The 14,048-nt window shown below is 40.8% G+C and overlaps 1 protein-coding gene across 1 annotated transcript; it reads left to right on the forward strand.

The window, feature by feature from the left end:
* The first annotated feature begins 1,880 nt into the window (after positions 1-1,880).
* Positions 1,881-4,773, forward strand: LOC125216430 (protein BASIC PENTACYSTEINE6-like). The gene is made up of 4 exons (XM_048118140.1): positions 1,881-2,156; positions 2,283-2,345; positions 3,251-3,301; positions 3,650-4,773. The coding sequence occupies exons 3-4, from the start codon at positions 3,296-3,298 to the stop codon at positions 4,562-4,564; spliced, it is 921 nt and encodes a 306-aa protein (XP_047974097.1). The 5' UTR covers positions 1,881-2,156; positions 2,283-2,345; positions 3,251-3,295; the 3' UTR covers positions 4,565-4,773.
* The last annotated feature ends 9,275 nt before the right edge of the window (positions 4,774-14,048 follow it).

The raw sequence follows: 14,048 nt of genomic DNA on the forward strand, positions 1-14,048 counted from the left end.
TTATCACAAGTATATTATTCACCATCAAACTCCAATCCGCACTACCAAAATATATACCAACAACAACGTCATTCAATGAAAGACTTCAAGATCAATGCTTAGAAATTACAAAAAGAACGTATCTTACGTTGGTTTGACAGTTGAGCACAAGAACAATTGGTAGAATTCAAAGAATTTGATTAAATGATGTGAATATGCAGTGTGGGCGCGCGAATAATGTTAAGAAAACGAAATATGAAGATAGGGGAAGTGGGTGCTAGGGTTTGAAAGTAGAATGAATGAAAGAATGAAAGGAGGAAACATACCTTATATAGAATGTCGCTTCTAAATCACCTTAGCGGACCGCTGAATGCAGTTTCGGGTTTAGCAGTTCTGCAGACCACTAAGGATGGTCTGTCCTCATTGTCCTTCTCTCGGCGAGCTGCTGAGGTTAACTCAGCGGTTCGATAACCCTGCTCCCGTCCTTTTCTTTTCTTTCTTTTTTCTTTTTTAATTTTTTTTAAAGAAAAAATAATTAAAAGGACAAAATATAAAAAATGAAACTTAATGCAAAAGACAGATAAAAATTAAAACTACTACTAGCTTCTCTGCGGAGAGAACTTTAGCTCTGAAGGAAAAAAAACAAACTGAACTAGAAAATTAACAAAAATAAGAGAGCTATCAACATGGATCTTTATATCTCATCCACGTTCTACATAGCTTATCAAATGTTGCAGTAGAAGATTGTGCAACCATAGAATTTGACAATGGACATATAAAACTGAACCCACAAAAATTGTACCTCAGATCTTCAGATGATTCCTCAGTTTGATGTTGGATTTTTCAGCTTTGCTCCTACTTTTCCCAATGCATTACTTAATTTTGAATCTTCATCAAAATCATGTTAGTCAACAATAAAAGAAATTATATATAGGGGGTTTTAAAGATTTCTCCGATTTATCAACCAAATTGGATGATGCAATCATTAGTTTGTCACACTTGTCATGTCTCTTCTCTGAATCTTCCATTGAATCCAATTTGGTTGATAAATGGGAGAAATCTTTAAAACCCCCTATATATAATTTCTTTTATTGTCTTCTTTCTAGGAACCACTCATCATGTTTTCAACACATTTGTATTCCCATGTTCTTTCTCATATAGAAGTCTACTTAACCAATGAGATTGTAACAAATATATATAAAATATTTGAATAATAAAAGATATTTAAATAATAAATAAAATATTTATTAACCAATGAGATTGTAATAAATGTCATAATTTCATTGGTCAATAAATTAAATTGAGCAAGAGACCACCTTGTTTCTATCCAATGGTCAAAAAAAGTGTGATTTGATTGACTGATATCCCTTTATTTTCTATGTCAAATCAATCATATATTAGTAATTTATATTATATGCTAATGCAATTTTATAGTATAGTTATAATATTTCATGAATGTGGGCGGAAAAATTTTCTTAGCATGTACTATATTTTTATATATTTATAGATTATAAATTTAAGTTTGCATTTATTAAGGTTTACATCCACATGAATCCCAAATCCATAGTGCCTCAACTCTGGGGATGAAGAGTAAAAATTTAGGTGATCATATACTTAATACTTTGTACCCCAAGTTCCAACAATCTACGAAATGCATGACTTTTTGATAATTTTATATTTTAAAATTATTATCGTAAAATTTAAGTCAACACTTCAGTTTTAGTTTGATCATTGATGCATATTACACACTAGAAATTATTCTGACAAAATTATTTAATTTTCACACAGCTAGTAAGTATTGCTTTCATGAAAAATAAATCATGTCACTGTCATTAATCCGATCATTAATACTAGTATAAATGTTTCAAAACCAATTTAGTTGACTAGCAAAGAAGGCAAAGGAATGGACATAGCAGCGCAGTTCCGGCACAACAAAACGGTATACGGTTCAACTCCGACCCGTACTCGAGTAGATCAATAAATGACGTCGTTTCATCCTCATAACCACTAAAACGACGCCACTTAGCAGGTCCGAATTCCCAATTCAAAAAGGAAAGAGGCATCTTTTATTCTCTCTCGCCTGCACACTCAGCTCTCTTCTCTCCGGCGAAGAGAGGGGAGAGAGTGAAAGAGAGCTTAAGGAAGCTGAGCTCTTCATCGCCGGAAGCCTCTCTCTGGTTTGCGTTGAAATTCACTTTTTCCCGATCTGCTAGCTCGATCCTCGTTAATCGTTTAATTATTTTGAAATGAGTTTCCTTGTTTCTGATCTTGACCATTTGCACCTTCTGATCTTCGTTTTACAGCTCGCAATTTGGTCGGTAATTGTGAAGATCGTAAATTGAATTCCTACACCGGCGTTTTAGTTGGTAATCATTTATTTATTTTGTTTGTGCTGTTTTACCAGTTTCTTTTTCTCTAAATGGGGAATTGTTCAACTTGATGCTTTACTAAGAGCTACAAAGTCAACCCAATAAACTCGGTCTCGTGAAAATGAAGCTACATTAGCAGCTATGAACTGTGTTGTTTTGTTTTGTTTTTTTCTTTTTTCTAATGTGTTCGTTTCGATTAGATATGAACTGCTCGAATCCTCCATCATCATTGTAGGTAATTTGCCTCGATTTTATTTTCAACAAAATTATCCATACAATTCTCAATAGTTTTCAAACGGGGCACGGCTTGCTGTACATTTCAATGGCTACAGAGATGTTGCATTGTGTTTTGTATTAGAGGGACCTTAATTAGGTTGTATTTGAAACCTTGAGCTGTTAGAATGAAGTTAAGTCAGTGGCATTTCGCAGGTAGACCTGTAGAAGCTTCTTGACCAAGATTTCCCGATCAAGCATCATGTTCATGGCTTCAAAAATCACTTCTTTGCAGGCATTTTGCCTAAGTGATCGCCTAATTTTTCTACCTATCCATTTTCATTATCTTGTTAATTGGCACAATAGAGGCAGCTAAAAAATTCAAAGTTTTGATAGGAACTTTCCATTTGTGTACTTGATCGGCCGTCAGGACAGCCAATGTATGTGAAATTCTCTTTCCCCCTCTCTTTCCTTGAATTTGGTAATCAATATTAACAAAATCACCATTCCTATTGATGACTGAATTGATGTTATCTACGACTAGTAGGTGTTGTGATCGAGTGCTTTTTGGTGGCTAGGATTATAGAGTTGTATAAGTTTGATGCAAACAGAAGAACAATCAGCTGGTGATAGTTTATCTTGTATTTGCTGAGCTTTGTTTTCTGAATGATGTTATTTGCCTCTTGCAGGAAAAGAAACTTAGAGGATGGACTTCTAGACTAGTTCTACTGTTAATGATGGTATGAATATTGCAGTTTTCAATCATTCGGTGCCTGTGTTAATTTCTCAATCGTGGTAGACAGTATATTCTGTGTGCATACCTGTGAAAATTTCAACTGGTTAAGAGTAGCGTAAAATAGTGTAAAATATGATAAAAAGTTTCCAAATGTAGAATGTTGGCGATAAGCTAATAGTAATATATTGTCTTTATTCATCTTCATCTCTTTCCATGCATTACGAGGATGGTTAGTAGCTAGGGGAATAGGAGAGTAGTAAACTATGTAAAGAAAATAGGTATACTGTGAATGTATGTTTAACCTCTCATCTTTATCAGATGCTATCTTTACTGACTTCATGCTTTAATGAAGGACCACAATCACTTGACGATAAAAACCTTTATGGCCATCACGGCCGACAGAGATGCTGCCATCCGAGAAAAGAACATGGCATTGGAGGAGAGGAAGAGGGCTTTTCAAGAGCGTGATATGGCAATGTTACAGAGAGATGCAGCAATTGCTGAAAGAAACGCTGCCATGCAAGAACGGGATGAAGCGATTGCTTCTCTTCGATATCGAGAGAGCTCAATGAACGACAACACCGATATCCCTGATTCATATGAAAATGAGCTTGCAAGTGGGGGCAAACGTATCATTCAGTACCAGCAACAACATCAAGTGCGTGTTTCTGAAGCTGCTGGATATAGTCCTAAAGGAAACCTACGAGGAAATGAAATTTTTCTTGCAGAGACTGCCGAAACCCCCAAGCCTCGGAAAGGGAGGCAGACGAAAGACAAAGAAGGAAAAGGAACGAAATCAGCCAAGCCTCCGAGAGCAGGCAAAAGAAGTGCGGAAGCAGTGGTAAAAGAGGAGGTAAATTCTGATGCGTACAATGGTTGGAGTAACGAACAGGGTTTGGACAGTGATGATGAGTACCTAGAGAAGCAAGTCTCCTGGAAGGATAATCTGGGTTTAAATCAAATCAATTTTGATGAATCAGCCATGCCAGTCCCTGTTTGCTCGTGCACAGGCTCGCCACAGCCATGCTACAGATGGGGGAACGGAGGCTGGCAATCCGCGTGCTGTACAACCACGATCTCAATGTATCCACTGCCTCAGGTAGCGAACAAACGCTACTCCAGAGTTGGGGGGCGAAAGATGAGTGGGGGTGCATTCAACAAGCTGCTCAATCGACTCGCTGGAGAGGGGTATGACTTCTCCTCTCCCCTCGATCTCAAAGACCACTGGGCGAAGCATGGCACCAACCGTTACAGCACTCTTAAGTAGCTTCTTTATCGAAGAACATAGTTGTGTTAGATGTTGCTATGCTCTGTTGTTGTAATCCATCGCCTAGTTTTTATTCTCTATTTATAGTTGCTAATATATTCATCGTAATTGCCTTGATTGGATTTCTATGTGGAGTGTATACAAATCTTGAAAATCTGATCGACTCGAACCATTCGTAGTCTAATTCACAATCTGTTGTATACTGCTTATTGGATTGAAATATTTCATTGCTTTAAAATTAAATGGACACTTTTTCTTGTCTATCAGCAACTTTTGAAGTCCGTTAATCAATTGGGTTCATAGTTAGTTGGATGCACACAATATTGTTGGACATTGTATTTTTAAATACTCAATATTCATAAACTTGTTGGTATCATGGGTATAGATAAATGATACTATTGTTGCTCGCAATTTTAGCTATTTATCATAATCATGTGCCCATGAGATTGTATGATGGATGACGACCCTTCTTGCTTGAAGGTTTTGGCAATATTTAATACTTCCTCCTGTTGTCTGTAATAAATGTCCCATATTTCACCGACGTGAGTTGCGAATTTTAAGAAATTGTTTGAATTTATTAGTAAAGGTGGGTAGAAAAAGTTAGTGGAATGTGAATCCTACTTGTATATATTAATTTTATAATAAAATATGAGTGAGAATAAGTTAGAGAAATGTAGGGTCCACTACCTAAAGAGGTAAAAGTGAAAGGAGACATTTATTGAGGACCATTCAAATAAGAAAATATGAGACATTTAATGGAGACCGGAGGGAGTAACAATTTTCTTAATTCTTATATTAAAATGAATATATGAAAATATATTTGTGATTGAGTTCATTAGAATGTTGTATGCACCATATCAGACTGGAAGAAGGCGCAAAGGCTCATCAGCGTAAGCTGAACCCAAACATGAGGGAGGAGGTTCTGAAGGAAGTCCTTAAACTACTGTCCTTGGGTATTATTTACTCCATTCCAGATAGTGAATGGGTCAGCCCAGTTCACATGGTGCCTAAAAAGTCAGGAATTCAGGTGGTCAAGAATGATAAAAATGAGTTGGTGCCGACTCGATTGGTGATTGGATGGAGGATGTGCATTGACTACCGAAAGCTTAATGAAGCCACCAGGAAGGACCATTTTCCTCTACCCTTCATTGACCAGATGTTGGAAAGATTGGCTGGAAAGCAATACTTTTGCTTCCTATATGGATACAGTGGATACTTCCAGATATATGTGGATCCTGAAGACCAGGAGAAAACAATCTTTACCTGTCCGTTCGGCACTTATGCATACAGAAGAATGTCGTTTGGTCTGTGCAATGTGATGTGTAAAATTCGAGTTCAAATATCAAGTGCAAGTTCACACAAGTTTAATTAAAATAACTCTAATATTATAACGATACTGCAAGAATACATCGTCGAATGTAGTACTTCGAGTGTCGATCCACAGGGAAGACAAAGATTATATAATTCTAAAGCAAACAAAATACATAATAAAAAGTAATTTGGTTTGAAGATTTTGATTTCAAGATAAGCAACAACAATTAAAAGAAATAAACTAGCAAGATGAAACAAGAGATGAGATTGTTACTCCACACATTCACGGATAAAACAATGATTTATTCTAATATTTAATTCTATCTTATGAATTACGGGACTATAAAAATCTATTCGCGATGCTAGCATTGAACATGCTTGACATACAATAGTTTAAGAATAGTTGAACACATATTCTATAAACTAGCTTTCATTAATCTAAGAATCCTACGGATGCGCGAGAATCAAAGATCAATTACTATTAGCTTATGAAATCCATTATCAAATTATCATCTAAACAATTCTAATTGATAATTCATTACCACAAAGATCCATCTTATTCAAAGTTGAAGAGACATTTAAATAAGACTATGGAACTACTACTATTGATGCATCAAAAGTAATAGATTCAAGTAATTAAATTGTGGTAAAGACGATCATAAGATAAATAAGAACATAGCATAAATCACACGAATAAATTATCCATTTACATGTTTGGAGCAACACTAGAATTCTTAGCCTAGCATTATCGGACTAGGAAGAATGAAAAAGAGATGTAAAACTCTCAAAACCGTGGAGTAAGCTTGGAGAAATTGATGAAGAATTGTTTGAATAATCCCCCAACAACAATCGGCACTTCTCCTTTCTCCCTTGATTTTTTCCAAGTCCCAACTCTCCCCCAGATTCGTCGTCCCTTTTTGTCAAATTTCCTCTCTCCTTTTATTTCCAAATCAACCGCCCCTGCTGTGCGAGAAACTGCTGTTTTTCAGTTGAAATTGCTCTACCCGGCCGGGTGGATTTTTAAGCTATAAAATCACCCGGCCGAGTGACATAAAATCTACCCTCTCTGGACTCCGTACGCGTTCTGGAACTGACCCGGGCGGGTGTTAAACTGTGCAAAATTGACCTGAACGGGTGTTGAGCGCTGAAATCCTTCTGCATTCTGAAACTGACCCGTTCGAGTGGTCGTTGGTGCAAAATCTCGCCCGGTCGGTTCAATACGCCCACGACTTGAAGAAATGGCCCGGGTGGCGGTGCAATGTCTGCCTGGGCGAGTGGTTGCTGCTGCTTCAACTCTGAATTTGGAACTCTTTCGCAGTGCACGCCAACTGTTTGGTGAAATGACACAATGAGAAAAAATGCTTGTCTTTAACATAGCACACCAAGTGTTTGATGGAATGTTTAAGTGAGTTCCAGTCAGCTTTTTACATCCTAAACTTCAATAAAAACATGATTTGATGAGTTATAATTTACATAATAATGTGTATTCTAAGGGGAAAGATATAGAAAATATGCTTCGCATCACAATGCATCGGGCACATTCCAGCGTTGTATGATGAGTATCTTTTCAGATCTGCTGGAAGTGTGTATTGAGATTTTTATGGATGATTTCACGGTGTATGGAAATTCCTTTGATTTGTGCTTAGCCAATTTAGATCTGGTATTGAGAAGATGTCAGGACAAGAATCTGGTCCTAAATTTTGAGAAATGCCATTTCATGGTGCCAGAAGGAATAGTCCTAGGTCATGTGGTCTCGGAGAGGGGTATTCAAGTGGATAAGGGCAAAGTGGATGTGATCTCGAAGCTACCCTATGAAGTGAAGGGAAAATAAGTAGTGTGTGCAGTGTGCTTTACGTGTTGTGAAATTCAAATAAGGAAATAGCAGGTTCCCTAGATCCAGCAAGTCCACTAGATCACTTGGTCTAGGAACTCGTGGGTCGTGCGGAATCCCGGTCGTCGGACACACAAGCACTTTCCCTTTTTTCAAAAACCCTCAACCACTTTACTAAACCTAGTATAGGGAAGTAGGGATCGATCCCACAGAGAAGGATGCGTAAGACTCATAATCAAGGACTTGGGAGTATTTTTTTGGTGTTGGCTGCTGCCACGCATTTTCTTGGGTTGAGGAAAATTAAAATTAACTTGACTTGGGAACCTTAGAAAGAAACTTAACCTAACAGCTAGACCTAGGAGATAATTCTACGGTGGGGACCACGTCTAAAAAGCAAAGTACGACTGAAAAGGTGGCAGAATAACTAACTCTCGTACTAACTGACAGTGACATCGTCTTCTACAACCAAATTCGCATAAAACTTCTTAAGAAAACACATAAGCAAATCAAAAGCAGAGCTACTAACTTGAAATCAAATCTATGCATAATAAACGAAGAACTTAACAGATCTGCATACCCTAGACGAAGTGAAATAGAAAACAAGAGGAAATAAAACAATTCTATCTACCACTGTCTTTCCACACGCCAAACCGACCTCAGACGCTAAATCCACTCCGGATCCAAGCGTCCGACATGAACTCCCAACAGAAGAAACTCTCCATCACGTCAGATTTTACAAATAAGAACTCCGAATACTCAAACAACCACAGATCTGTCACCAAATTCCACATCAAACACCTCAATAACGAAATAAACAGAGATCGACATAGCAATTGAAGAATTACGCTAACAGCAGAGAGATCTATGCAAAATAACTTGAAATTAAACAGCTCAACACAGATCCATGAACGGTAAAGCAGTAGAACATTATCAACATCAAAGTCGACTCCCAAAAGTGAAGTTCGACGGTGGAAACTAGCAAAAACAGTTTAAATTAAAAGTAATTGTATCTTCGCCTTCACTAGGACGGTGTTGCCAAGCACGAAATCTTTAGAAAATACCCCCTCTATCACAATTACCCAGAACCATTCCCAAGTGTGTGTAAAATGTATGAGCTAAGAAGAGTGGAAGACTATATCCATTGCGCTGCATGCTCTTCTCTATTTATAGGCGTTTTAGTGGGCCCAGCGAGGTATAGATAATGACTTTGTTGCCCTCAAGCTGTAGACTTCCTTTATCACGCCAATTTCCTCGTAATTCCTGCTCATTTCGTTCCATTATCTTGCTAGACCATCTCCTTCATAACTTCCTTGATCTAGCAATTTTCTTCACACACCTGGCTTAGGAAACGTGTTAGACCCAGCAAATTATAACATTTTTTTCGCACATTACCGATGCATGAAATTAGCCTTATCACCCTACCCTACGAATCAGAAGGAAGTTAGAGGATTCCTGGGGCATGCAGGATTCTATAGAAGATTAATCAGAGACTTCGCAAAGATTGCACAATCGCTCACTCATCTTTTGCACAATGATGTGGAGTTCGTCTTTAATGAAGACCGCAAGAAGGCATTTCAAATGCTGAAGGATAAGCTCATCTCTGCACCAATAATTAGAGCACCAGATTGGAATCACCCTTTTGAGATAATGTGCGATGCAAGTGATTTTGCGGTAGGAGCGGTCAGAAGATCGAAGGGAAAAGTTATGTCATTTTCTATGCCTCAAAGACCCTCAACCAGGCTCAGAAGAAATGTTGGCCGTGGTATACTCATTTGAGAAATTCCGACCGTACTTACTAGGGTCGAAGGTGATAGTATACACTGATCACACAGCCATTAAATATCTCCTGGCCAAGAGAGAGTCCAAACCAAGGTTGATCAGGTGGGTGCTACTACTGCAAGAATTCGACTGGGAGGTAAAGGATAAAAAGGGGACGGAGAACAAGGTCGCAGATCATTTGAGTCGAATATTTCAAGGGGACACGGACGAAGCTATACCTGATGCCTTCCCCGAGGAACATCATTATTATCTATGGAAATCTGCTAGACCTATTAATTGGGAAACAGTGTTGGTAGTAACAGGTCAAGGAACATCAGACAAAGGGAAGCATCCGTTGAATACAGAGCCATGGTTCGCTGACCTAGCTAATTACTTAGTCATAGGAGAAATGCCAGGTTCCTAAGAAATAACCCGAGCCCAGAGGATGAAGTAGAAGAGTGAGGCTAGATACTATTTTTGGGACGATCCTTATCTCTGGAAGATGTGCTCAGACCAAGTAATCCGACGATACATTCCAGAATGGGAACAGAGGGACGTGCTCAATCATTGCCATGCCCTGGCATGTGGAGGTCATTTTGGACCTAGGAAGACTGCCAGAAAGGTCTTGGATAGTGGCCAACACTGAATAAGGATTCTTTTGAATTCTGTCAATGCTGTGAGAGATGTCAACAGACAGGAGAAATTTCAAGGAGAGACGAGATGCCTCAAGTTCCGATAATAGTTTGCGAAATTTTTGACGTCTGGGGAATGGATTTTATGGGACCGTTCCCATCTTCTCATGGTAACACTTACATTTTGGTCGCGGTGGACTATGTGTCAAAATGGATAGAGGCGAAGGCTACACCCACCTGTGAATCGAAGGAAGTAGCTAAATTTCTGAAGACGAACATTTTCAACAGGTATGGAGTGCCTAGAGCTATTGTCTCAGACCAGGGAACACACTTCTGGAAAAAACGGTGAACACCACGAGGAAAGATTGGATTAAGCGCCTTGATGATGCTCTCTGGGCCTATAGGACAGCTTACAAGACACCAATTGAGATGTCACCCTATAGATTGGTGTTCGGAAAAATGTGTCATCTACCCGTGGAAGTGGAACACAAGGCATATTGGGCTATAAAAGAAATGAATATGAAGGCGTCGGCTTGTGAAGAAGAAAGGAAGCTGCAACTACAAGAACTGGAGGAGCTAAGGCTAGAGGCATTTGACTCAGCAATGTGGTATAAGGAAAGAACAAAGCTCTGGCATGATAAGAACCTCCGGGTCAAGGAACTACGAGTAGGGCAGAAAGTACTTCTTTTTCAATCTCGGCTCAAGATGATGCCTGAGAAGTTGAAATCCAAGTGAATAGGAACATACACGATCGTTGGCCTTCGAGCAAATGGAGCAGTGGAGATCCAAGGAAGCGCCCCAAATTCTGTTCCCTTCCTAGTCAATGGACACAGGGTAAAGGTATACAGGGATAATTCGGATCTGCATGTGGTGGAGGAAGTGCCACTGCATGCATCCGTTATTATTTCTTAACTGGTCAGGCAAATGACTATTCTCAATGAATTCTTAGGTCAGGTAAAATGGGAAATAAGAGTTTATCTGTACACTGACCTAGGGAATCTTGGGAATACTCATTTGCAAATGTAAATAGTTTAATTGCTTTCTAATATAAGAAAATCCCAACAAAGAAAAAATTAATCTCCCAAAAATATTTTCGAAGCACCAAACTCTTCAGAGAAATTGTTTTATCACTCATACTCCTCGACCTGAGAATTTGGTGTTTCACCTTTATTTTTGTACGGAATCGTGAGTTGCTAGGGGAAGGAAGGATTTTCAGAACAAGAATTTGGAGGGAAGTCGGCTAGTTTTTGAAATTCAAAATCCATCTTTTTAGGAGGCGTACGGTTGCTTACATCACCTTGCAACCGTTCGCCTGCCTATCCTAAAAAGCACAATAATTTTATTCTTTCCCTTTCAAATCAAAAAAATTTTAACCGACCTTTCTCTCTCTCTCTACTCTCACGATTCTCTCTAATTTCTCCCAAATTTCTCTCAAACCCTAACCCCGAAATTTACCCTAGATTTTGCGAATTTTTGCAGAAAAAACCATGGAGAAGGCACAAGATACTGCTGCGAGGAAGGGAAACCCCGCCACCAAACCACCGTCTGGCGGTTCGTCCGAACAGCCGCCGATTCTGGCAACTTTTCCAGTTCTTGATATACGCTCTGAGTGGCGCCCGACTTCAGTTCCAGAACCCCCTACTGTCAAAAACCCTAAAGAGGAGGCGTTCCTGAAGGAGTTGGAGGAGAAATTTGGCAGCAAAGAGGAGGCCATGAGACTCTTTGACCGATTCTCGGCGTTTTGCCAACAACCGCAGATGATCCTTGGCGAATCGACAACCCAACTACCGGTTCCACACTCAGAGGGAGCCCAACCCCAAGACCAGCCACATGCAGAGACTGGGCGGAGCCCAAACATCGGAGAACAAGAAAAGGTTGGTGGACTTGAGGAGGAACAGGAGGCCGTTAGCGGTTTTGCGGACGAGATTGATAGGATGGCGGTGGACGAGTCTGGGAATGAGGCCACGTGGGAAGGTAATATTTCTGTTGCAAAGCCTATTGAGGGGAACCCCTATTTTGAAGTCCGTGGAGGGTTTTGTATATTGAGGGGGGGACTCCGTTCGAATTTGGGGAGGCAACCCCGACCATGTTTACTGAGGGAGAAATCCCGGAAAAACCTGAGGAGGAGACTCCAAAACCATCTGAGGGGGAAACCCTGATCATGTTTGCTGAGGGAAAAATCCCTAAACAGTCTGGAGGGGATGAGGTCCCCATTATTGCTGAAGAACAAGGGCCCAAGGATGACGGGCCATTAGAAATTGTAGATCTGGATGATGCACCAGAGGATTCACCAGTAAAGTGTAAGGAACTAAGGAGAAAGACAAGAAGGAGTCTGCTGGATGAGGTGGACGATGGAGAACAGTCCAGGGCATCAGAATTCCTTGCCCCAGGGGCAGGGCATGTGCAGGAGGGAGAGACACCTGGGTCGGAAGGAGAGGTAGTTGCTGCCGAGGAGCGCCAAGTGGCTATGGAGCGCAAAATAAAGGGTAAGAAGGTGGCCGCTCCTAAGTCCAGGAAGTCGCAGCGAATCTCTTCTGTCAGGGAGGAAGCACTGACGCCACTCCGTGCACCATCTAAATTCCCTGGACCTGGCAGTCCAGCAGTGGAGCACGAGTCAGAGGAAGAGTCTGAAGAAGAAGAGTTGCCAAATTTTGAGCGGACAGAGATCTGGGTTACGAAGAAATTGCTGACGTCCATGGCGAAATTTGATGACCCAAGCAAGCTCAAACATACAGAGACAGGAGTGCAGTGGGCAAGTTGGCCAAATCAGGGAAGCGCTTTGATCTGAAGACTCTGGAATACATCGAGTCAGAAGAAGAATTCATGTCCTTCATTAAGGACATTGGCTTCGAATGGTTGCTAAACCATAGTGACCAAGAGGTACCGCTCGTAGCAGCGAGGGAGTTCTTCTCGACTTTCAAGCTCAAGGCAACCACTGTCCCGGATGCAGATGCGATCTCCTTCTGTCTTTTCAACATAGAGCACGAGATGAGCATTAGAGAATGGTCTCTGCGGATGGGGCTGTTTACAAATGCTGAGGATGACGAAGGAATCTGGGATGAGCGGATGTTTGGACCACCAAAGAACACCCCAAGATTTATGCCACAGACCGCATGGTAGGAGTGGAAAGTTCAAGACGAGTGTCTCGAAGGGCCTACACATCACAAACCATCTCTTAAGATTCGCGTAGGAGTTTATCGGATACAATCTGATGGGAACCGCGAGCTCTGCCCTCACCACTACCGAGTTATACTTCACATGGTGCATGTCCAAAAGAATTAAAGTCCACCTGGGTTATAAGTTAGCACAAGCCTGCCATCAAATGGCCGCAAATCCCTCTCGCCACATGTACACTTGTCATTTGCTGGGTGCCTACATCAAACGCAACTATTATAATGAAGTTCGGGAAGGCAGAACCGGATGTGACGATGTGTGAGCCACCGGAGGTATTTAGTCTGGACTATTTTTTCAACAAGGGGCTGTTGTACATGGAAGGTGAAGAGGTGTGCTTTTATAATGTTTGGGAAAACGTGGACAAGGTAAAGAGGGAATCGGACCTGGTGGAGGGTGTGATGACTGCGGACGTGGAAGATCTGCGGAAAGAGATGGCTGTGATAAGAGAGAAGCTCGGGGGAGTCAAGAGGGAGCTGCAGGGAATCAAGGGGAGTCTGGATGTTCTGGCCGAATGGTCGTCTGCCCAAAATAATAGGAGGACCGATGCGGTCAAAATTATGAAGAAAATGGCAGAGTGGTTGGAGGAGAAGTTTTCCCAGACCCAGCAGAAGCTGCCCCCTGGACCCAGTAAAGTGGTCAGGCAGCCCGGTCAGGGAAGCTCGTCACTGCAGAAACTCCTTCCCCCATCCAAGCCGTTGGTAGCCCCTCATGCATCTCCAGCCCTTGCGTCCGTTTCTGTGAAGCCCCTGTCTAAGATGAAGTTGAAAGTGAACCGCCC

The sequence above is a fragment of the Salvia hispanica genome, chromosome 3 (genome assembly GCF_023119035.1).
Source record: "Salvia hispanica cultivar TCC Black 2014 chromosome 3, UniMelb_Shisp_WGS_1.0, whole genome shotgun sequence".
Lineage (NCBI taxonomy): Eukaryota > Viridiplantae > Streptophyta > Magnoliopsida > Lamiales > Lamiaceae > Salvia > Salvia hispanica.